Raw genomic sequence first — 23,392 nt, 5'->3', positions numbered from 1 at the left:
ATGCTTTCTGAAAGGAAAAATAATTTCCATAAATTTAAACAGTCATTAAACAAAATACTCGTTTACATAGTGAATGCTGACTCAAAGGCACACTGTTGCTGCTAAGCCTGATGTATACAAAACTGTCTCCATTCAAATAGTAGCACTACTGAGTATGTAATGGCACTATTGAGTACTTCATAGTAGCACTACTAAATATGGATTCTGCTTAAACCAAACCCACACAGCTGAGGGATTAAAATTCAAGCCACACTCTGATTACATATTTTAATTTAAGTGATAATATCACTCTGCATCAATAGAAGTTAGGCAAATACACTCAAATAGAGACAGTGTAATTTAACATATATTTTTCTTTTTAATCTTGGAGGGAAAAAGGAAGGGGCTGGTGGCATCTAAAGAAGTGAGAGGCAATGAATTCTCTTACTGTTTTCTCTAGCCTGAACTGCAGCCTCTGTGAAGAGAGTTCTGCAGGTTTGGACAGTACCTTCAGCAATTGAAAGTACCAGAGCTCAGGCAACTTTGGATTACATCTGCCACAGTGTATACAGTTTCTTAGGAGTCAGTGACAGCTGGAAGTGTATCAGAAATAAAAAATTTTGAAAGCTAAAGGAAAACAGAGTTAGCCAAGGAGTGGAAGAAGAAGGAAAAGCTACTTAACAATAATTTTCAAGATTATACTGTAAAAATGAACGTTGTACAGAGTGTATAGACATGAAACCAAGAATGGAGACTTTTTGTCTTCACATTTCTCAAAGGGTGAACATGTATGATTCTCTCTTCATGCTCCTTTCCCAGTTTAAAAAATAAATTAAAAAAAAAAACAAAACAAGAGAGAGATGTGTAAACTTATCCTTTTAGTTTCTTCTTAACAGGCAGAAGAATTTTCCCACTTAGATGGAGAGACCTCAGTGGAGAAAGATGAGGACTGGTAGTGAATACCCCTGCACTATGTGTCTTGGAACTTCAGTCATTCATAAATAATTGCCTTTTCTTTTTTTCATGCTTGTTAAACACAGTCTCACTGTGTGTGATTCCAAGCAATACTTTGTTACTCCTCTCACTTAATTTACTCCAATTAGTTTCTGGCATCCCTAGACACCAAGGATCTGCCTATCAGATGGAATGTTTCTGCAAAAGAGCAATGCTTGGCGAACATGAGATTCAAGTTCTCTAGGGTAGAACTGAAGCATCTCTGTTCAGCAGAGCTGTGGCAACTTGTGCTTGCCTGAAGTGTGACGGGATCGGTGACAGCAAATTCTCCGCTCTGGTCTCATGGCAGAGTCTGGCAGCACCAGTTTCCTCGTTAGTTTGCATTGAAAAGCAGCCTGACTGTGTCAGGACATACCTATGCCAAAAAGGCCTGTCGAGCTCTGGTTTGGGAAGGCTGAAAGACACCACCACCTGCAGAGCCAGGCTGTGAAGTGGCGCCTTTCTTCTTAAAGGTCACACAAAGGGAGTTAACTGGAGTGTTAATTCCCTATTTAAAGTGAAATCCAGTTAGAGCCTTTAGCAATAGCTTAGGGTAAAGGTTGGAGAAAACTCTTCTGATACAGAGAGCAAGCAGGAGAGATCAGTCTAAACCTCAGAATTTCTCCTTCTCTATTTGCTGAGCCTTAGTGAAAGCAACTTTCATGAGTGTATATGAAAAGTGCTGGGCAGATTGTCATAAATTGATTGGTAATCTCTTCAGGGCTACCGGGATGGGCTCTTTGACCAGAAATACTTCAATAAATCCTTTCAGGAAACACAGAATCATGAGCTGACAAGACACCAAAAGGGCATCTGTAAAGCAATAAAAACTTCAGTCCCAAAGTGCGACAAAACCTGATTGAACAGGTAGACAAGTCAAGCCTTTTAGCTCCAAGACAGGACGTGAGGATGAAGCCATTGTTTAGACACCCGTGGGTGTTGCCATATCTGTACACACCATCCACAGCCTCTCTTGGGCACCGTGGAAGCTTTGCCAGGCATGTGATGTCACAGAGTGGTATCACAGGAGCCAGGTACCACCTGCTGGATCTGGTCTCCACCCCCAGGAGGATGTCACCTCCCAAAAGGAGATCTGGAGTTACATGGACACTACCAACACTGCACCAGGACTTATTCAACAGGTAATATGTGCAGCAAAGGCTGAAAGGCGTCTTCTTATGTAGGATGGGCTCCCTTCAGGAGCAGAAAAAAGGAAAATATCTCCTTCATTTCTCATGACCTAGTAAATACAAAAATGGACAAACATTTCACTAGAAAAGACACATGCAGTTGAAAAGGTGACAGAGCACAAAGTTTCTAGACATTCTTTCCGTACGTGCCAAGAAAAACCCAATGGTTGTGGCCCAACAACAAAGAAACAGCAGGTGAGAGCTTCTGAAAGCAAAGTTTAAACCAGGAGGCTGAAAAAAGCAGTCCTACACAGTAACATTCTTCAATGGTCCTGCTTTTATACACTCTGTCAGATAACAGAGTCTCACTGCATGATTGATTAAACTCTGTGGGAAAAAGGGGATTGTATTTATTAGTATCTGGTAACATTTTGAAGCAGATTAAGTTTATATAAGATGGATTCCACCTAATCAAAACAGAATCAGTGCTGCTGACATTTAAGATTAAAGACACTATGAGGCAATTTTAAAATGAAAACCAAGGAAATGATGCCAGATGTGGAAAATAAATTGTTTGGATTGATCTATTTGTGTGGTCTGAAATCACAGAAAGCCTATGACTTAGAAAAAGGGATAGGATAGAAGGTAAGAAAAACACAGAGAAAAGCAATAACCTGGATAAGCAGAGCATATAAAACTATGCAACCAAATCAAGACAAATGCTTTGTTTTATTTTACTTTATTTGCTACTATGAATCTAACCACAGAGTCTATTTTTTTTAGCCACTGTAAATGATTGCTTCTTGGAGTTATTTGTGAAAGCACTCAGAAGAAAACAAACAGATTTAGTCCTGAAAAATATGCAAGACCTAGTAAAAGCTGAAACAATGAAAGGCACAAGTTTACTACAATAATGTTTTAAGGACAAACTGGCAAAAATAAGGCAAAGAAGCTGTTAAAGGATGAAATGTTTTCAGTGGACAAAGGAGCTGTTTAAAGAATCATATACAAATTCAAAAAGTGACCTTAGGCCTTTTGTAAGTCTACCCACGCTATAGAGTTATTGTAGCCTTAATGTTCTGAAAAAGTAAATGAGACAAGATATGTAGAGAAAAATGATAACTTAGAATTATCTTTTCCAACTAAATTTTAATGTTTAATAAAACATATTTAGTCTCTTTACAAGCCTTGCTTATCCTATATTATTACTAGATTGCTTTCTTATAATATAAATCTGCAAAGGAATTTAAACATTCAATTTCTGAATGAGTAATTGAGGTAAATAATCAAAAGCTTTAGCACACCTCAGCTTTAGAGAAAAAGAAATACCAAATGAAAGCTTTTGAGGAGTACTCAGAGAAATATCCAGGGAACTACTGGCCAATCAGGCTGGCTTTTGCACAGGATGATACAAACTGTAAGGAAAAACAGAAGTAGTAGAGAAAAATGTTCTGGAGAAGTGTTAGCATCTCTCTATAAAAGAGAGTTTTTCATGCCTCATAAACCTGGTGGAGTTCTTTGAAGAACTCCAGAAGCAAACATGTACAGGGTTATCCAATTAATACCTCATACCTAGATGTCTAAAGAGCTTGAAGTCCCTCAAAAATGCATTTCCAAGAAACTAAGAGATAAAAGGAAGGTTGTCATGTAGATTGAAGTAATTTAAAGACAGAAAACTAATGAGAAAAAAAAATATTAGTTAGTTTTCATATTGGAGAAAGGATTTAAGTGATTTCTCCTGGGAAAATTATAATTTTCAACATGCTTATTAATTATCTGGCAGACATAGTGGTGAGAGATCTCTTACCTGAGAGATCTGAGTGACTGAGAAAGGCACTGTTTTTCTGGGGTACTCTAAACTAGTGATGATGGAGAAAACACTAAGCTATAAATGGGATAGGAAATTAGAATCACAGAACCAGAGATTCACAGAATGGTTTGGGTTGGAAGGATCCAAACCCCTTGCCATGGGCAAGGACATCTTCCATTAGACCAAGTTGCTGAAGGCCCCATCCAACCTGGCCTTGAACCTTTCCAATGAATAAACATCCACAACTTCTCTGAGCTGCCAGTTTCTTTGTCTTTCCAGCCTCATAGTAAAAATTTCTTCTTTATGTCCAACCCAAATCTATCCTATGTCAGTATAAAACTGCTGCCCACTGTCCTGTCACTACAGGAATGAAATCTTGTGATTCCAATGAGGATCTGCTGGGCGAGCTTCGGTCTGTTTCCCTGAATTTCATGTCATCCCATTTGCTTTTATACTTTTCATTTTGCTTCGGAATTGTCTCTTTTTCTTTTAAGCATTCAATTTCTTCAGTTTCTTCTCCTGTCTCTTTATTTAGCCTTCCTCCTTGATGTGGGGATTTAATTTTGGCAAGTTTCAGTCCTTGTAACTGCACTTATTTTCCTCTCAGTATAATTGGCTGTATTCTCTGGTTTTTTCCAATCCCCTTTTATTTGATCATATCTCTCTTCCAGAGTGTTTGTTTCCCTTTCTTCCCTGATTTGGGAGCACTGCAGCTACAAAGGGCATGCCAAGGGGAGCACAGGAGTGCAACTACATGGCTCCCTCCACACCTTTCTGCTTGGCAACATCCTCAGCTGCTTTTACTTCTCTGACTAGGGTTAACATTATGCCCTATATACTGAGATGAAAAGAGGTGCACTAGAAGACAGAAACTTGCCAAAATTATTCCAATTAAAATCCCCAAATTCAGGACGGAAGCAAAACAAAGAGAGAAGTCATGGAATTCAAGGGTTGAATATGCAGTTAATGAAATAAGCTCAAAAGTGTGTGTCACCATCTTATGTAACTTTGAGTGCCACAGAAGGACAAACAGCTTAGAAGATTAAAAAGTACTCATCCCAAACCTTTGCAATGTATGTGTACACTGCAAGCAAGGAGCTGGAAAATTTTTAAAGAGAGAATAGTTGTCCAGTTGTTTCAGACAGCTTTACAACTACTTCTCTAGACAAATCATCATTTAAGAATGAGGACCAAATGGTTCTCTACCAACAAGCTGGAAAGCACACAACCAATCCACAAAGGTTTTGACCTAAATTTGGTTCATGTTGTACAAATTTGTAGAGGAGTTTGGGTTCACCCACTGAACCTCATGGTGAAACATCCATTGTGTAGAATGAGGAGCTGTTAGGGTCAGGGTTGGAACATATGGAATCCTGGCATGCACTTGAGAGGACTTATGAAGAGCAAAAGGAGGCATGAAGTCATAGTGTTACTTATTCCCTGTACTTATTCCATGTACAGAATGTGACATGTGGAGTTTATTTTCATGGAAATTTAATCTCCATAGTGAGAGCAGAAGGAGCATGTAGGGAGTGAGGAGAAGAGACAGAGTGGAGTTCTATGTGAATAACATTGTGTGTACAACATACTTGTGAACAAGAAACTAGGCAGGGACTGCAGGATAGGTTGGTTTTGTTTTCCATTACCCAGCAGAGATACAGGATTCTCTGAAATTCTCCCCCTATTGTTCCTTGAGGTCTTGAAGGGCTTTCCACCACAGGGTTTTTTTCTAGCAAACCATTCAGCCCCATTTTCCTTCCTTACATAAGAGACAACTCCCAAGCCTACAGAAATACAGCAACAGACCAGTTCAGTGTTGACCTTAATTAGAACTACTGAGATCACAATAAACTTCCTACCCTAGTCTCGTGCAAATTCAAGTAGTATGTTTCTGGCTGATGAAGATTATCATAAAGTTATTACTTCAGAGCAAGAAAAAATGCCTGCTGTTAAAACATGGGCACAACCTTTGATGTTTGAGTATGCAGTAAGGAAAAGGTTGCAATCATCTCATAACTTGCTTTTTGACTGTGTAAGAAACATTGGTGACTCATCATGCAGATATACAGGATGAGGGGCTGAAACTACTTAGTGAGAAGCCATACAGACAGGAGCATGTCAAAATTGGCTCCTGAATCATCACCATGATGATTCCACTCCTTCACATCACTACCTGGCACTGAAGGAGAAGGGAGCAGCAGCTGGCCTTTGCACAGTAACTTTATGGCTCAAGCTAATGATCAGGAAGTTGAAGACCTGGGACACATGACTGCTTCTAAGTCTTGAATCAGGCTACAGGATTGTAAAATGCTCTTTATCACTCTCAGTGCACCTGGACCTCATACAGAAGAGAATGGAAAATTCATAGGATCAGCAACAGGTGAAGTCTATAGAAGTTTTGATTCTAGTAAGAAGTGGATTCCTCTGTCAGAGAAGAGCCATAGATCATGAGCTCTGTTTCCAGTGTTTCTTACATGTTTTATTTAATGATATTTAGGTGGATATTGAAGAGAGAGTCCCTAGAGCAAAAACTCATTCTGCTGTAAATGAATTGTTATAGTTGGAAAGCAAGCCACTGTGCAGCTCCCTATCCTGACAATGCCATGCTTCTCTGCAAATCCCAGGCTCCTTCAGATGATAATATTGTCTCTGTGGGATCATAACAAATGTGCTTTTATCTGTAAATCCTGTCTCCAAAATCAGCCTCTGCAAATGCCCAGTGAAGTGCAGAGGAACAGAAGGAACAGAGAACTGTCAGAGTACTGATCACATCTTAGAGCACCGATCGCTATGCAAATGGGCTTTATCCAAAAGCCACTGAGTTGAGTAAAACTTCTCCCACTCATTATTCTTCTTGATTATTAAACCCTAGCAATTCAAGGCCCAGCAAAGTGATGCATATCTAAGATGTGAATTCAGATACAGTATTTGCATATGAATTTGAACATCTCCTTTTTTAGGACATGCTTCGATAGAGCACAATTATACAGCCTGGAAGTAATTAATTGTGCCACTTATAAAAGGCCAAAGAAGAGATTAATAAAAAAAAATCCATTGATTACAAAAGGTCTAAATTGCAAATCTCTCAAAGTGTTAAATCATTATTCTTTATCAGAGGCTGCGACTGCCTGCCTTCTTCTGTGAAGAGCACCAGGTTAAATTTGCACACCTTTCGGATTTAAAATGGTATTTACAAGGATTAAGTTCTCAAAAACCCAAATAATTTCACTGTAATTTCTGAATCATCACAGTCCCATTAACCCAGCAGGAGGAATTGGGTGGCAAAATACATTTTCTCTGTCAAGCAATACAACAAAGTCAGGAGAAAATGTCCTGCCTCACATATGGTATAGCTCAACCTATAGAATTTTCTGAGACCTGAGCAAATGAGCTAATAGTAATTTAATTGCAAACACAGTATTTTTAACATATGAAATGAAAAACAGGAAGAAATAATATGTTTATTAATACAGATTTTATATTTGAAAAAAAAAATTGGTTTTTTTGGAGGTCAAATCCACCTTCAGGTCTGAAACCAAACCCTTTTCACTGATTACAGAGTAGCAGTTCTGAAGAAATGTTCTTACCTTGCACCACTTCCTATACAGCAAAAACGGGAAAAAAGTTTTTCCTCTTTCTCAACTCTCATTATTTAAGAGAAAAAAAAAAAACAAAAAACAAACCAAGAATCAATTACACATGAGGATGAATAATGCATAAACAGCCAATGAACCTAAAAGAAAATCATACAGTACTTCAACACTTAGAAACAGAAGAATCCCAGCAGTTACAGGCTTGTGCACCTTCCCAGCATCTCATATCTGCCATCTTCTGTCATCTGCCTCACTCCCTCTCACTGAACCTTAGGAGCCCTTGGGTTTTCTTTCAGTATCATTTCTTCTTCCAAATGGTTCTCTTCAATTTGCTTTATGTATCCCAGTAATGTTTCCTTCTCATCCTTTGAATCCACCATGATATACTGCACATTAACATTAAGAAAGTTTTCCTGTATTTCAACAATTTTTTTCTCTTTTTTTTTTTTTTTATGCTTCTATAACTGTCTGGGTTTTTTTCACCTCAAACCATACCTATTTCATGCCATAATGGAAAGGCTGAGATATAGAAGTTCCTTGGTGACTTTTAGAAGTATTTTACAAGTGCACAGAAATTAAATAAAATTGCTTTTAGGTATAGAACTTTTCTTTACAAGGTTTCCAAGCTTGTCTTCTTCTGATAGCCTTTCAAGCTGTTAAGTCTGCATTTCCTGCCACGAGTTTTGTCAAGCAATCTGATATAATTGCAAGATGATTGTGATGTATTACAGGATCATGAGGAGGATAAACTGTTCATCATGGATAAGCCAAAAGTTTGAAAAACACTGAAGGGCAATATTTGTGTTGTCTTTCATGCCAAATCTGTGAAGACCACCGATGATGATATTGAGCTACTTCAAGTTTTTTTACACATTGAACTGGAAACTTGAAGATGGAACTGGTGTTTATTTGTTCCTAGGTTTGAGGGTTCATTTTCACCAGACTGTGAACCTCTTTCAGTGACCTGTCTCTTTAGTATTCATTAATATTTATTTACCCATTTAACAAATTTCTTTGATCCCCAAAGATTGCTGCCAGGAAAAGTAATCATCTGATTTCAGGTTTTTGAAAAGCTGAATGGTCTGTATTTTTTCCCTCTTCCATACATCCTTTTCCTTGTCCATGATGGATTCATCATCACATACAGGCTGCCCAAGTGTTGTCTTGCCTTCAGAAGGTTTCTTGACTTGGTGGCCTTCCTGACTATTAGCCATCTTCACAATGGATTTTAGGCTGTGGAAGCAATAATCACCAACCTGGCAAAGGAAAACTGGCTCACTGCTGTCAGGGTTTAACACCACCAAGTCACCTTCTGACAAAGGCTGCTTTCTAGGAATACCATTTTCCTTCTGTAATACAGGCAAATAAATCTTTGTGGGTTTTAAATGTTCATGGAGACCTTCAGGCACGGTAAGATAGTCGCCAAATGCATCCAGGTGCAATTCAGGAGATGATATTGGTGCTTGGCCTGGAACTGGGATCATGACACCAGTTTTCTCCAGAGAAAACTCATGGAAGGAGTCACCACTAGGAAGCTGGGGCTCCTGTGAGCCACAAGGTGATTCCTGAGCTATGACAAGTGGAGGATGGATGGAGGTGCTGGCTGATGGCAGTAAGGGGCTGTCTGTGGCAACGTACTCCAAGGGGCACAGTTGAGGAGACATGGTACAGCGGAGAGTCTTTGGAGCGTTCTGCTCCTCTGTTCCCTCGTTGGTGCCTTCCCCACAGGCTGGTGAGGCCTGCAAGGCTTCTTCCTTGTCATTGAGGTGCTGCATCATTCCCTTCTGATCTGGGAGCAGGTCCTTTGGAGGAGCTGTTCCTGGCTGTTCTTCCCTCGGTGGGGTCTGGGGAGAGTCTTCCCCTGGGAGAGTCACATACTGAAGGGAAACCGACTTCTTACTGAGTCCCACGGGGTCCATTTCCAGGCTCTGATGTGTATCAGGGTGAGAGGACATCACCGGGTTGTACAAGTATGGACCATTGAAAGCAAAGCAAGGGGTTGCTCTGTGGGAAGCAATACTTGCATCAGCACTGTTTCTCCTTGAAATGGGAAAGGAGTGGCTGGCACTCTGACTTGAGCAGGCAACTGGGGCATGGTCTGACTCATTTAAAGCATGGTATGAGTTCTGCAGGTCCGATGTAACAGAGGAAACATCTGTCTTCCTGGTCTGGTCTTCAAGGCACTCGGCCAAAGTCTTCACCTGCCTGAATGTGGGGAAGTTAAAAGTTGCTCATGAGAGAGATTATTGTTTTAAACACAAAACATAAATCAATCTTAGCTGAAAACACACATAGCTACACACAGGCCTAGAAAAAAAAAAATCTTGCAGATGCAGTTATCCCTGTAGTAAAAATTTGAATCTCCTTGTCAAAAGTAACTTATATAAGATTTTTTGGGACATAACATTTGATTATATTCTGCCACGATGCAGTTGAGGTCTTTGAGACTATCCACAGTGTCACTGTCATGTAATGTTCACCTACCTGTCCACAACTTGAAGGAAACTAGCCTGCTCCATCTTCTCTGAAAGGCTGTATTTGTTGAAGTCCAGCTGGTTGCTTGTTGGCCAACTTCCCAAATGTCCTTTCTGAAAATTAAAAAGCAGACATGACCAAAGAGCAGTAGAATCAGGAATTGTACATTCTTTGTGGACAAAGGAAACAAATAGGAGAGCCTATAGCACCTGGTAACAGGGATACAACTTCACTAACACAACTCAAAGGTATGTTCTCCTCTCCAGAAGATGGTTTCTTCAAACCCATATTGCCTTACCACTGACCTAACTACAAGTATTCAGTGACCCAAGGAAAGATGCCCTCCTAAACTTTTTATTTGTGAATAGAGGACTTAAGGGATTTGATAAAGTAGGTGGTTGTCTTGGCCACAATGATCATGAAGTGATTGAGTTTAAAATTTTCAGAGTAATGAGAAAAAAATAAAAGGAACAGTAGAGTTGCTACTCTGGACTTCAAGAGAGAAAACTTCAAGCTTGGAGCTTGAAGGGAAACCAGGGAGCTACTTAGCAGTGTCCCCTAGAAACCTGCTTTTGGGAGTTGGTGAGTCCACAAGTGCTGGGCAGGTATTAAGAATCCCCTTTTAAAAGTACAGGAACAGGAAATTTTAAAGTACTGAAAATTTTTCTACATTGATTTTAAATCACAGTTGTGCTGACAAGAACAGCACAAAAAGGTCTGCTAAATATAAGAGCATTATGTTGACTAGGACCAGAACTTCTAAAAACAAGTAATAGATAAATGAAGATATCTGTTCATTGTGGACTAGAAAGCAAGAAGAGCTCTCAAGATTATTGGAAGTCCTGAAAGAGAAATAATGAATCCTTCAAGGTACAGCTCTTTCTTACCCCAAGGTAGCTCTGGATCAGGAGACTCTTGCTGGGGTTGGGAATCTTTTCCTCCCACGTTTTCTTCTTCCTGCAGCAAGAAAACAGTTTTCAATTGCTTCAACATTTCAAATGTTTCAACATTTGCTTCTCAATGTGGCTGCACCCCATACACCATGCTGCTCAGCACAGCAAGGCACCACCAAGGCACTGGTACAGCACCACCCAACTCCATCCCTCACACAGCCGTGCACAAGGCTGCCCACCAAGGCCCATCTCCACACAGACCTCGGGACAAGAAGTGCCTCAGACTTTATGCCACCCACATGGGCTGCTAAGTCTCCATGTTGCAATGCAAGCCTACCTGAGGAAATACTTATAGCTGCAATAAGCAACTACCAGCAAAGCGATGATGAGAGCTGGGAGTGTCACTGGGAGAACCACAGGTGGCAGAACTGAAACAGAGAAAAGAGAAAAAGATATCAACCTGCAGGGTGACTGTTTCCTGCAACAGTTTTTTCACTCTGGCCACTACTCAGGGAATTTGATATGTGGAGGGACAGGATCATAGGGCCTTCTAACTGTTGGAATATCCTCCAAAGTGGGACAGGCCAAACATGACCTGAACAGCGTACTGACCAAAGGAGTTAATTGCTTCCTTTACTGATTGCCTTCTTAGCTTTTACTCATATCAGAATTAAACAGTTTAAGCTAATAAAAGGATGGTTATGAACCTTACTCCAGGCATGACTTCAGACATCTCAAGTCTGCCTGACTCTGCACAGTTCTGAAGAAATGGGGTCTCAGAGATTTTCTAAGAGTTCCCCCTGCTAACTGTCACAACAGCACACTAATTTCTTCCTAAATACACACACCAAAATTTTCCCACAGTATAACCACTTCAACTTTCCTCAGGACAAATAATGCAAGATCATATTACTTTGGGCAAAAGATTGTATGATGCCAGACTCTCTGCCTCTGAGCCCATAAACAACAAAAACATGTGAAGTCTTTATCTCCAGCAGAATCCACTGTGTGTTTTGCAACCTTATAGTCACTCTGCAAATATAAAAAGCTGATGGCTTATGTTCTATCTTCTTAAAGTATCAGGCTCTTTAGTCACTGACAGCAGAATGGACTACTGGAATAAGAAAATAATGATTATCCTTTGGGCAGGATGTCTTTGATTCATTCTCCACATGGAGAACTTTATGGTTTATTGTACTCATCTTATGAAGGCAAGTAAGAAGGAAACTTAAAAGGTCATTCACTTCCTTCCCTAGCACTGCTGATGGCCTGCAAGGATGCAGGCAGGGCAGATGCCTTGGTAAGTGACTCCAGCTAGGCCATGGCTGCACCTCACTCCAACCCCAGCTGAGAGAATATGTTATACTGAAGAACAATTCTAGCCATTAACAGCCTGACAGAAGCAGCTGCATGAAAAGTACCATTCTCAGTCTTCCAGGTGAACTCCTCACTCCATTCACTCCAAGGTCCCTCATATTCCAGAGGCCTATTCACCCTGGCACGCATTTTCCCCCTATACTCTGTAGATGCTGCCAGCATCTGCAGGGTGAAGATGAAAGGAGGTTCATCATTGCTGATATTTAACTCCTGGAGAGTCTGGGGAGAGGGAAAGAGCACAAATGACAGAGGTGAGAAGATCTGCATTTCCATTTGACCAGCAAAGAAATATCCATGACTCTTGCACTTTTTAAGTTACCTTTTCATATCGGTTGTTTTCCCAGTACTTGACTTGGTATCTCTGTGTTATGAAGTTGTATTTCAAATTGTGTTTTATCCACCTTAGTTCATACTCTTGGTTCTCTGTTGCTGTTACTGACACATTTGCAGGCGGCAGCACCTGAACTGGAACACACTGAATGTCTCAGAGCACTTACCAACCTACTGGTTCAGTGATCTCTTTCCATATTGTGAATCATTTCCAGGGACTGAAAACAAGGTTGTTTTGTGCAATGTAAAATGGCTCAGCTTTTTAACACTTCCTAACTCTCTGAATCTTCATTTTCTAATCAAATACAACAGTAGACCACTAAATAACAGAAAACCCATACCTGTGAATACTGACTGCAGTCCCTGTGTAAAGAAAAGCAGCAAAGCAATAGTTGAAATTTCTGTACTTGTCCACCACATTTCCAGAAATTTTCCTTGAAAAATTTTCTCTTGAAGCTACCTCCTGATATTTTCACCCGCTGCAGGAGCTGCCTTAGAGTTTGAAAAGTGACACAAATACCTTCATATACATGTGGGCAGAGATGGCTTACCCAGTGCATCTCACTGGGCAAAGGATTCCTACCTCATCCAGTGTTCCAGGGGCCATCGCACAGACCCACAAGAGCTCACTGGCTTTCCTGAGAAGTCACATAGTGACACACTCCTATTTGCCACAAACACTTCTCACCACAGTCTCCTATCACTGGGACACTCATGAATGTGAATCAGAGAGAAGTTAGCAGGGTGGCAAATGCTGACTGAGAAGCTCCAGGTCACAACCTGGATTTCTGCACAACAGTTTCCATCACTGTCACCTTCCTCAGAGTAACAAGTTCCATTGTTGAGGAATGGAACTCAACATCTACACTCCAGAGCTCTGACCTGACACAGTCCCTTTCTTCATCAGTGATTGCATCTTCCATTTCACACTCACTTTTCCTCACCACCACTGTCCTCAGCCCCACTTGCTTAGACAGGCATCTCTCCAAGAAACAAGGAGAAGCAAGAAGCGACACAGAAACTCACTGTTTTTGTAGGCTTCAATCAGCTTGTCCTCTGTCTTGGCCCGGACAGACACATGGTACTGGTTCTGGCTGCTGGAATTGTTAACAGGGATCTCACAGCTCTGGACCACATATGGGGTGTGGGGCAAAGTCTTCTCATGCACAGGAGAGCACTCCTCTTCTCTGGGGGGATGAAAGAGGATGAATGGAAATCAGATGAATGGGAAAGGCACAGACACACTGCTGTGGGCAGAGCACGTACTCTGATGCTGGGGTGGCCCTGAAGAACAAGCCAAAGAGGACGGAGGTGGTGATCACTTTCTTCACTTCCCAGCTGCACGTCAGACGATCCCTACCATCAAAGAGGCAGCGAAGGTTTCTGGGCTGAAGGGCACCTTCAGAGAACACAAGTGCAAGATTAGTGACAGGAAACTTCTGTCTTCTCAGTTTCCAGCCCTGCATGGCCCCACTCATGACCCATGTTACCTTCAGGGGTCTTCCACGACACCTCCATGCTCCACTCGCTGTACTGCCCAGAGAAGCCGCTGGCCTGCCCCGGTCTGGCTCGCACATGGGCAACGTAGCTGCTCCCTGGGACAAGGTCCTCACGGCTGAGACTGCAGTGTGTGGTGTTGGAGAGCACGAGCGAGGCAGCTTCCTGTTGTTGGGGGAGAGGAAGGAGAGGAAGGGATGGAGGAAATTGGGATGATGGTGAAGGGAGAGGTGAAAGGAAGACAGGGAAAGAGTGAGAGGAGGAGTTGACTGCCAGGCTGTTTCTCCAACAATCCCACAAGTGTGATGGTCCATGCAGATGCTGCCATACGGTGCTTCCTCGCTGCCACACAAGGGGGGCTCCCGTGTGTGCTGCAGCACAACTCAGGAAGAGCGAGGCATGGCCGCTGTTGGGCACAATCTGCAGCTTGCAAAGTTCAGACTGTCTTCAGCTTCAGCTGCACATGCTCATAGCACTGCTCAGCGCAGAATTATGTGGGAATCTGGCCAAGAAAATTCCCTTAAAATCTAAAGATCAGGCTGACAGGTACAGAAAAAAAAACATATGCAGATCTAGGGAAATTATAGGGCAAAGGATGTGGACTTCTAAAACCTTTTTTAAAAAAAAGAAAAGAAAAACCCAAAACATATCTGTCTTAAAGGAGGAGCAACTTCAAATGTATTTTGCTGTTTTTCCCACATGAACCCACAGCCTCATGTTGGAATGTGATTTAATTCAGTTTAACGCCAATTCAAATCCAAGTACAGTGGTTGGGGGTTTGTTTGAGTGGAGATCTTTGCATTTAGTTCAGCATTACAGTTCAGGAAAAATGGTATTTCACTGGACAAGTCACTTGCTAACAGAAAGAGAGATCCTTTCACCTGACCCAAACAACACTTGCTGTATCTCTTCACAGACCCTGAGAATGGAAAGACCATTCATTCACACAACTTTTACCTCAGGCTTTCAACTGCCCAGAACAGTGCAACCTGAATCAGGACAGCTCAGCTCCTCCGCTCTTACCTCCCAGGACTCCCACTCCCGCTTGTAAGTGACTTCATAGTCCAGTGCATTGCCCAACCCTTGGCTTCCATCGGCTGTTTCCCAGGTCAGCAAGAAATCTCCTGATGTCATTGAGGTCACTGAGAGGTTTTGAGGTGGGAGGGGCTGAACTGGAAGGTGAAGGTACAATGCATGAGAGGAGATAATGAGGAAAAGACACAAAGAGGGGAAGAAAACATCTAGGTAAGCTTCCCCATTTCCAGAGAATCTTATCCCTGACAGAACAAGTACCTCCTGCTTGGTAGCCCCTGAGATGATACCAGATCCAGCTGCTCTCAGAAACTTGCCTTCTCCTCTCCCTGCCCAACCTTCTCAATGTGGAACTCTTTGTCAGTTTGCACAATGGAAATGGAATTCACTTCCAGATGAATGGCAAATACATTCTTAAAAATCCTTAAAATTCATTGGGAAATGAGAATATGGTATTTAAGCCTTACCATTTTGGAAAAGATTAACATCCACTTCCGTTTGAAGCACCTTTTTAGGTCTGAAGCCATAAATATCATCTACCCCTATTCCAAAATAGTCTGTAGTCTTGTGGCAGACCCAGTGCACATACACATCTGGAGTTTCATGTAAGTCATTTTCTGTCTGGCGTTTGCAAAACATGTCCTTGTTCTCCCTATGTACAGAGAAAGTAACCTATAAAGATCTGAAGACCTGTAGTTAGTGCAAAATTAAACACCTGAAACCAATTTCATCTCATCCTGTTGTTATAATTCACAAAGGCTCTTATATCCTCTTCTCACTGTTCCTATTAGGCCTGGTTTGCGTCAGTTAATATGAGAAATATTTTTAACACCAGAATTTAGCATCCCCATTTCAAAGTCATGCAGAAGAATGTTACAGTACCAGTTAATTTTTGTTACTTTTTAGCCTAGCTCTATGTAATCTCATATTTTTAGGCTAGAAATAGTATGATGAAAATTAATGTCATGTAAATAAATACCCCTTTTACTCAGACTTAAGGGCCGTAAAATTTCTGATGATCCTAAGCTGCTTGAAGACTTTTATTTTGCAGTACCATAAAAACACTTAGAAGAAGATTCTCAACCAAAATGTACTTCTGCATCCTTAGTTGTTCTGTTGTGCCAAGGGACCTTAAGTATTCATTAAAGATTTCATCTACAATGTTAATCATCCTTTCAGATGGCCTTTCTCCAGGCCAAGGAGCATCATGGAAATTAGAAACAATTTTTTAAACTGGGCAGGAGAGGATAATCTTTGTGTGGTTGCAGTAGCCTTAGCTGCTGGAGAGATCCGTTGCTTCTTTATGTACCCTGTGGAATTTTGTTTGTGCTTATGGCTTCATGCCCAGTATATTATCTTGTTCCAGCTCAGATGAGAAATATTAAGTTGTGAATATTTAAGGCCAAATACTCTCTTCCAGGATAGGATGGAGTCTTCTAGCCAACTATATGTCAGCAAGCATTATTCAGCACTATTGCTATTTTTGTAAGTTGGGTATTAGCAAGGAAAACAGGGATATTGATGAAGTATGGATTGGACACTGCAGTATGTGTGTAGCCTTAAGCAAAAAAAGTCAGCCCAAGGGGTGTGAAGCCCTGAAGTTATTTCTATCTACTCACCAGTATTATCTTACAGTTTGGGGTTTGGTCAACTATTCTTCATTTATGAGCTGATCCCGTTTAATTGTTGGCCATTTTGATTTCAGCTGTGTGACTGTCCATGTTTAATACCTGCTTGTCTGGGCAGTTCACCTCAGTTGTCTCAAGATCCACGCACTTCATCATGTAACAATGCTTCAGAGAATGATCCAAAAGTCCAAGGAACTTTATATCATCTTTTCCCAGAAGTATTTAACTTTAAGGTCATGCTCCAAAGTTCTTCCATTGTTTTCATCTGCTCTTAGGTCTATTAATTCCCTCTTGTTTGCAACGAAATCAAGAGTTCTTCCTCTGTCTTTTTCTTCCTGTATCCCTGGACTCTAAATAATTTTCTTCTCAACTATCCATCCTTCCACTCTCCCTTAACTATAGCTCCATTTCTGTTCTTTCTTGTCCTCACCAACCATCTGGTGATTTGGTTCCCTTTTGAAAAGGAAACAAGTGTAACAGAGAGATACTGTCATAAACACACCAGTATCTCTGGGAGGAAAACTGATGGCACAGATAGACAACTTACCAGTCCTCTCTATCTCATAAATATACAGTCTACACATATTTCTCAAAAGCTATCAAAACCACAGTCTCAGTGATACTCCTAAATGAATAAAATGACAGGAGGAATGTCTCCTCCCTTTAGGGTTTACAAGCTCACACTTATTCTGACACTTCCTTCTCCCCAGCGCTGATTATTAGCAGCCTACATGCCCCTTCTTATTTCATATCTACGATCCTACTACAAAATTATGGAAAATAATTGTAAAGGTGGTAAAAACAACTCCACTGGCATAGCCTATTCACTCCTATTTTCCTAGATGAGGCCTCAGAAGCAAGCAAAACTTTTGCTTAATTGAAAAAGAGGTGTCTGTGCTTTCTAAAAACTTGACTGCTTGTCCCCAGGATTCCAAGTTATGGCAAATATGCCTTTGGACTTCTATCTAGCTCAGCACATTTCAGGTACTTACATGTTAACATTATCCCTTTGGTAAAGGATCATACCAACGAGGTCATGAGCCTCTGAATGCTCCATCCATGTGCAAGTCACCTGTGAGTTGTAGTCATTGTAGCACTTCAAGCTTTTCATTGGGATACTCTCTGGGAAAGGAATTCAGGCCAAAAAAAAAAAGATGCAGTGATTAAAAATATAAATGGTGAGAAATATCAGGAGGTAGAGAATGGGTAAGGCACTGATAAACTATTATCAGTACTCTCCTCTTGGCACCAGAAAATCATAGACTCATAGAAATGTTTGGCTTGGAAGGGACCCCAAAGATCATGTAGTTCCAACCCTCCTGCCATGGGCAGGGACACCTTCTGCTGCACCACTTTGCTCAGAGCCCCATCCAGCCTGGCCCTGAGCATCTCCAGGGATGGGGCATGACTCCATGAAAATGTGTGGAGTTGTGACCAGTCTGCACGTCTCCACCGTACACAAGTGTCCAAACCAAGCTACAACCGACAAGAATTAGGTGAAATCTTTGTGCCTGCAAGACATACAGTTCTAGCCAAGGTATTACTTTTCAAACACTGAGTATTTCCAAGGATTAGTAGATACCACGGTCAGCAGACATATGGTGATCATCTCCTCCTTATGTGTTTCTGTGTGAACTCTTTGCTACTAACTTCCTAGTAAAGCTTATAATGCTAGAAAGGTCTGTTTAAAAGCGAGATGCTCTGGGAATAGCCTTGTTATGACTCAGAAGGATGTCCAAACTAATTTGTTGGAACTAGATTTGTGGTGGGAAGGGAAGGGAAGGGAAGGGAAGGGAAGGGAAGGGAAGGGAAGGGAAGGGAAGGGAAGGGAAGGGAAGGGAAGGGAAGGGAAGGGAAGGGAAGGGAAGGGAAGGGAAGGGAAGGGAAGGGAAGGGAAGGGAAGGGAAGGGAAGGGAAGGGAAGGGAAGGGAAGGGAAGGGAAGGGAAGGGAAGGGAAGGGAAGGGAAGGGAAGGGAAGGGAAGGGAAGGGAAGGGAAGGGAAGGGAAGGGAAGGGAAGGGAAGGGAAGGGAAGGGAAGGGAAGGGAAGGGAAGGGAAGGGAAGGGAAGGGAAGGGAAGGGAAGGGAAGGGAAGGGAAGGGAAGGGAAGGGAAGGGAAAAAGGAAAGGAATGGAAAAAGGAAAGGAATGGAAAAAGGAAAGGAAAGGGGAAAACTTTTATTGTGTAAAAAATGAAACACAAGCAAAGGATATGGCAGATGGTCTCTTTATCTGTCAGCTATTCCACAAGAAGAAAACCAGGTCATCTGGATTTTGCTCTTGGTAGCCCCCACCACACTGTCTTGTGTCTAGCCACATGTCTCTACTCCTGTGCACTATCATCTGAATTATGCAGCCCTTCATTTTCCCATGTTTTCACTAATTATCAGGGCCTATCCCTCCTTCAATTCACTCATTATCCGATCAGCTTGTGCATCTCATCCATTTTTACAGTATTTCACCTGTCCATACCACCAACATACAACTGATTTGGCTGCACATGCACCTGCTACATGCTGGTTTTGATCAGGATGTCTGTTCTCTTACAGCTTAGAAAACAAGAGAAGGAACAAGAAAAGCAAGCAGAAAAGGAGGAAGAGCATTAGCTGCAAGAATGAGACAGATATGAAAAGAAAGGCAATAATGGAAGGATAAAAGAGAATATAAATTTGAATCTCACCTTGAATGGTTTGAACACGGAAGACCAAATACAAATCCAGCAGCAGGATGAAAATCTCTTTCATGTTCATATTGTCCTTGGCACACAGGCTTGATCCTAACTCAGAATTTCAGAGTTTTCATTGCCCACTGGCTACTCTCTTGCCCTGCTTACTGTGAAGCTGTTTGTTTTCGTTTCACATAAAGAGAAGTAAAACTGAATAAGGGAACTTCTTTAAGATCACGTTGAAGTGACATTCAGGAAGAACTTCTACCAAGCATTTCTTGTAGGACAAAAGCCACATCTTCGTGTGTTGTTGCAACGCAAGCAAAAAATGAAGTAAATGTACATTTCCAAGGAGGTGCAGGGATTCACTCAGCTGAGTAGCAACAAGAAAAACATCCTAATTTTTAATGAGAACTCATCCTTAAAATTAATTTCATTCTTCTGCTCTTTATGCTTAAAGCCTTCTTAATGAACCAGAACAGTAGTTAATTTTCTTTAAAATATGATCTCAACCACACAGTTCTTAGGAGCTACAGTGGTTGAATTTCCATATTCATTCACTTTGAGAATTTCCTTCAACATACTACTTTTCTAGGTGCCCTCCTAACAATTTACAAATTGTAGACACAGTACCAAAGAAACTACAATTTTTTTTTTATTTTTTTTTTTCTGGTGATTGTAGAGACTGAAAAGTTGAGCAGTTCCAGGACCATGGACCACACTATTCAATGCTGGAATTTAAGTCCTTTTGGCCACCTTTCATTACTCTCTCAGAATCATAATACACACACCTGCTGAAGTACATTACAGATCTGAGACTTTTTCTACTTTAGCGGAGCATGGAAAAACTCCTTTTAAATTCCTATTGACTTTTAGATTCCCAAACGCCGCTTCCTGGAATCAGAAACAACTGGCTGAGCCCTTGAATAATCATTGCAGCTAAGGAATCCCTCAGAAACTCACAAGTCCTTGTATGAGAGCAGACTCTGCCATTATGCTTCCCCCACAAAGGAAGCCATTCTTTTACCTGGATCCAGGGGTGTCTGTGAGGCAGATGTCGGATGACTTTCCCTGTCCAGCCTCCTCCCCACCCCGCACCAGAACCCTCTGATGCAGAAATCAGCAAACCCACACTGGCCTAGAACTGGAGACAGAAATATAAACTTCTTGGCAAGTAAGTCTTCAAAATAACTGCTATATCTTTTGTGAACCTCAAATGTCACTTTCAGAGAAGCTGACACCCCCCTTTCAAGGAAATTCCGTGCAATTACACAAAATAGGAAGTCTGTACTTTCTATTTTAGCCCCCAAAGCATGCACTTAGATGAGACTGTTAGGTTAACTGGGAAGGGAGGGAAAGGAAGTTTGTCATTGCCAATCTGTGTGTTAGCAATTACCAGGTCATGAGACTTAAATATTTTTAAAAAGACAAAGGATTGACTGGACTGACTGCAGCAGAAGTAAGAAAGATGTAGAATTTTATGGTTTTCACTCCTCTGCTGTTTCTTGCTTTACTCTAGACAAGACAATCTTCATGGCAGGGATCCCTCTGGGCTTTTGTTTGTGCATCTATACTGGAGGAGAGTGAACTACCTTTATCTCTGTCACTCTTTATTTTGAATAATATTCCTAAGTTTTACCCATTTCAAAAACAATTAATAATAAATTATAAGTACTATAATACTTTGAGGAAATGAAAGAAAACTGGTGAGAGTAGTTGATCTGAAGTTAACCTACATCCAAGGCAGCCTGGTCTTTTAATCCAACCATAAAACATAGCCCAGTAGCATAAAAAAAAGAAAAAAAAAAAATTAGGAAAGTTAGGCAGCCATAAGGGAGAGACATGTTCAGGTTTGTGTTCTCAGGGATTAGCTATGGGGGCTCAGATGAGTCCCCACATACAGAATATAACTGACAGAGTCAGTCTGTCTGTCCTGCACTGCTACTCCTCCTCTCAATCCCCATGGTACTGACCAAAACCACAGTTGGAACAGTTATTCTCTCATCAGAACTGCATCAATAAACAAGAAAAAAAGAAAAAAAAAAAAAAAAAAGAGAGAAGTATCGTGCATCAGGGAAACAAGGGAAACATGCAAAGCAAGACAAAGAATATGGAGAATTTCTGGGGAAACTGTGTATCAGAAAGTGTCCATACAAAACCTGCAGACAGTTAGGGGAAGAGGTAACTTGGCTAGATGGGAAGAATTTATTTTGCATTGCAGTTTAAAGGCAGAGGGGAACCATCCTGCTCCGATTTTCAAAGGCCAGTGTGTTTATGTTCTTTCAGCACCCTTATAAAAGAGGACAGTGGTTTCCCAGCAGACATTGTCCCTCCTTTTCCTTTCTCATTGAAATTGTTCCTCCATTTTGAGAGAGACATGCTGAGCTGCTGGTTACATCACAGGATCTAGCTGTCAGTGAAAATCTCTGAGTGCCACTTGCTCTTTGAACTCCAGGAACAAGTAACAGGGAATCCTGCACACCAGAACCTTTGCAGACCATACATGCTGTCAGGTTTCAAACTTAACAGTGCATTTTCTTATGTATCACAACATGTAATACCATTGGCGCAATCATTGCTATTACTTCATCTCTTTTCTAAACTGCATTGCTACAATGCCTCTGAAGCAGGAAGTTACATTTTGTATTATTTTAGTAAAATAATGTCAACAACTCCCCACACCCCAAAAAAAACACTTTTAAATAAAAATTGATGAACTTAATTTATTGAAGAATCTGATACAGTAATTTCTTGTTAGTTCTACTCTGAATTGCAGTGTCACAAAGCAGAAGATAGAGAAGAAATTGCTGTTTGACTAGACATCCTACACATTTTCCCAGAAAAATAAGTAGACTGTACAATTATATAAAGGTCTATACAGAACACCGCAGGGCTACTAGGTTTGATTCACAGAAATCAATATACTGGTCAGTGGAAAAGAAGAAAGCTAAGATGACCTGCAATTTCTTCACTGAAATCCAAAAAAGTTTTCTTGATGCTCCTAGGACAAACTCTGAACATCCAATCAGACTCCAACATGAGATAAATAATTACGCAGTGGCACACAAACCTTCAGATAAGGAAATTTATAGGAGTCCAGAAAAAAAAAGAAAAGTTTATGAATACATTCTGGACACTTGATTAGTCTTGGGAGTGAGAACAGAGACTAGAGCAGGTCTAGGGGCTCAGGAGACCTCTATTGCAGATTAACTTTGTGAACATGGCCCGTGATTTTATTTCTCTATTCCTCAATTTCTCTGGTCTCTATGTAGATGTCTCTACTGCTGATGAGTGCTAAAAAGCTGAAGAAGTTAACTAAGTACAGATTTTACATTGAAAGGCAATATATTACTAAAAATTACTAATTTCAAGGACACTTCAAAGACATGTTGAAGGAAACTGCCTGCAGAGAGGGATATCTATATAGCACTTATATTGCTCCTACTGTTTGAGTAGCACCTGTTCCTGGACTAGTGTTGTAGACACCCAAGTCATCTTTGTGAGTGATGTGCAACTTCCAAGGGAAAAAGTGCTTCTCAGAGGGACTTCTTCTGCTCTGAGACACCATGAGTTCAACATCCTGATCAGAGAGCAAGCGGATCAGATCACCATCGGGGTCCCGGTAATTCAAAACAATGTCATCTTGGTTAAACTCCTGCCTGGGAGAAAAGAAATTGATTGATCCCCAGAAATCAAGGAATGCCTGGGAGGTGCTACATGATGAACAACATACTGACAATCTAATTAATTTTGATAAAAGCCACACAAAGCCTTGGGTGTCTTGGCTTTCTTGATACAGCTAGTACATCATATAGCCATATTCATGTTGTGTTGTGTTTAAGCTAAGAAATCTATCAGAACCAAGAACCATTTCCAGTAACATCACATAAATGGCACAGTTCAACTGTGTGTTTGATAGAATAACCATGCAAAAGAGCTGATGGTTGCTACTACCCACTTTTGCCTACTTATTTTTCCTCTTCCTGAAGAGTG

The 23,392-nt window shown here is 41.0% G+C and overlaps 2 protein-coding genes across 5 annotated transcripts in view; both read right to left on the bottom strand.

Annotated features, from left to right (window-relative positions):
* Positions 1-6,378: 6,378 nt before the first annotated feature.
* Positions 6,379-20,581, bottom strand: LOC131573603 (cytokine receptor common subunit beta-like). Of its 2 annotated transcripts, none has more exons than XM_058827705.1 (14): positions 20,427-20,581; positions 19,415-19,697; positions 17,730-17,859; positions 15,577-15,761; positions 15,101-15,249; positions 14,071-14,242; positions 13,847-13,979; positions 13,607-13,767; positions 12,570-12,715; positions 12,295-12,469; positions 11,211-11,301; positions 10,868-10,937; positions 9,990-10,093; positions 6,379-9,710 (listed from the first exon to the last, which is right to left on the bottom strand). In XM_058827705.1, the coding sequence occupies exons 2-14, from the start codon at positions 19,482-19,484 to the stop codon at positions 8,507-8,509; spliced, it is 2,790 nt and encodes a 929-aa protein (XP_058683688.1). In that variant the 5' UTR covers positions 19,485-19,697; positions 20,427-20,581; the 3' UTR covers positions 6,379-8,506. The 2 variants fall into 2 exon arrangements, with proteins under 2 accessions (XP_058683688.1, XP_058683687.1); XM_058827704.1 differs by having other exon boundaries at positions 19,415-19,772; positions 20,427-20,579.
* A 1,533-nt stretch (positions 20,582-22,114) lies between these two features.
* LOC131573207 (neutrophil cytosol factor 4-like) overlaps positions 22,115-23,392 on the bottom strand; it is a 53,919-nt gene continuing 52,641 nt past the window's right edge. For 2 of the 3 annotated variants that reach the window (XM_058826932.1, XM_058826933.1), the window contains one exon: positions 22,115-23,058. In XM_058826932.1, the coding sequence (XP_058682915.1) occupies positions 22,830-23,058 (229 nt within the window). In that variant the 3' untranslated portion in view covers positions 22,115-22,829. The remainder of the gene's footprint in view (positions 23,059-23,392) is intronic. The other variant, XM_058826934.1, reaches the window with a different exon arrangement.

Source organism: Poecile atricapillus, chromosome Z, assembly GCF_030490865.1.
Source record: "Poecile atricapillus isolate bPoeAtr1 chromosome Z, bPoeAtr1.hap1, whole genome shotgun sequence".
Classification (NCBI taxonomy): Eukaryota; Metazoa; Chordata; class Aves; order Passeriformes; family Paridae; genus Poecile; species Poecile atricapillus.
Note: the sequence above shows the minus strand (reverse complement) of the source record. Positions and strands in the feature narration are given on the sequence as shown.

Bases quoted from the DNA above. Each gene is read 5' to 3' on its own strand.
- LOC131573603 (XM_058827705.1), bottom strand. From the start codon at position 19,484: ATGAACATGAAAGAGATTTTCATCCTGCTGCTGGATTTGTATTTGGTC. The intron at 17,860-19,414 runs GTGAGATTCAAA...TTCCTTTCCCAG, and splicing joins CCGTGTTCAAACCATTCAAG to AGAGTATCCCAATGAAAAGC. The intron at 12,716-13,606 runs GTGAGTTTCTGT...AGTGTGTTCCAG, and splicing joins GATTGAAGCCTACAAAAACA to TTCAGGTGCTGCCGCCTGCA.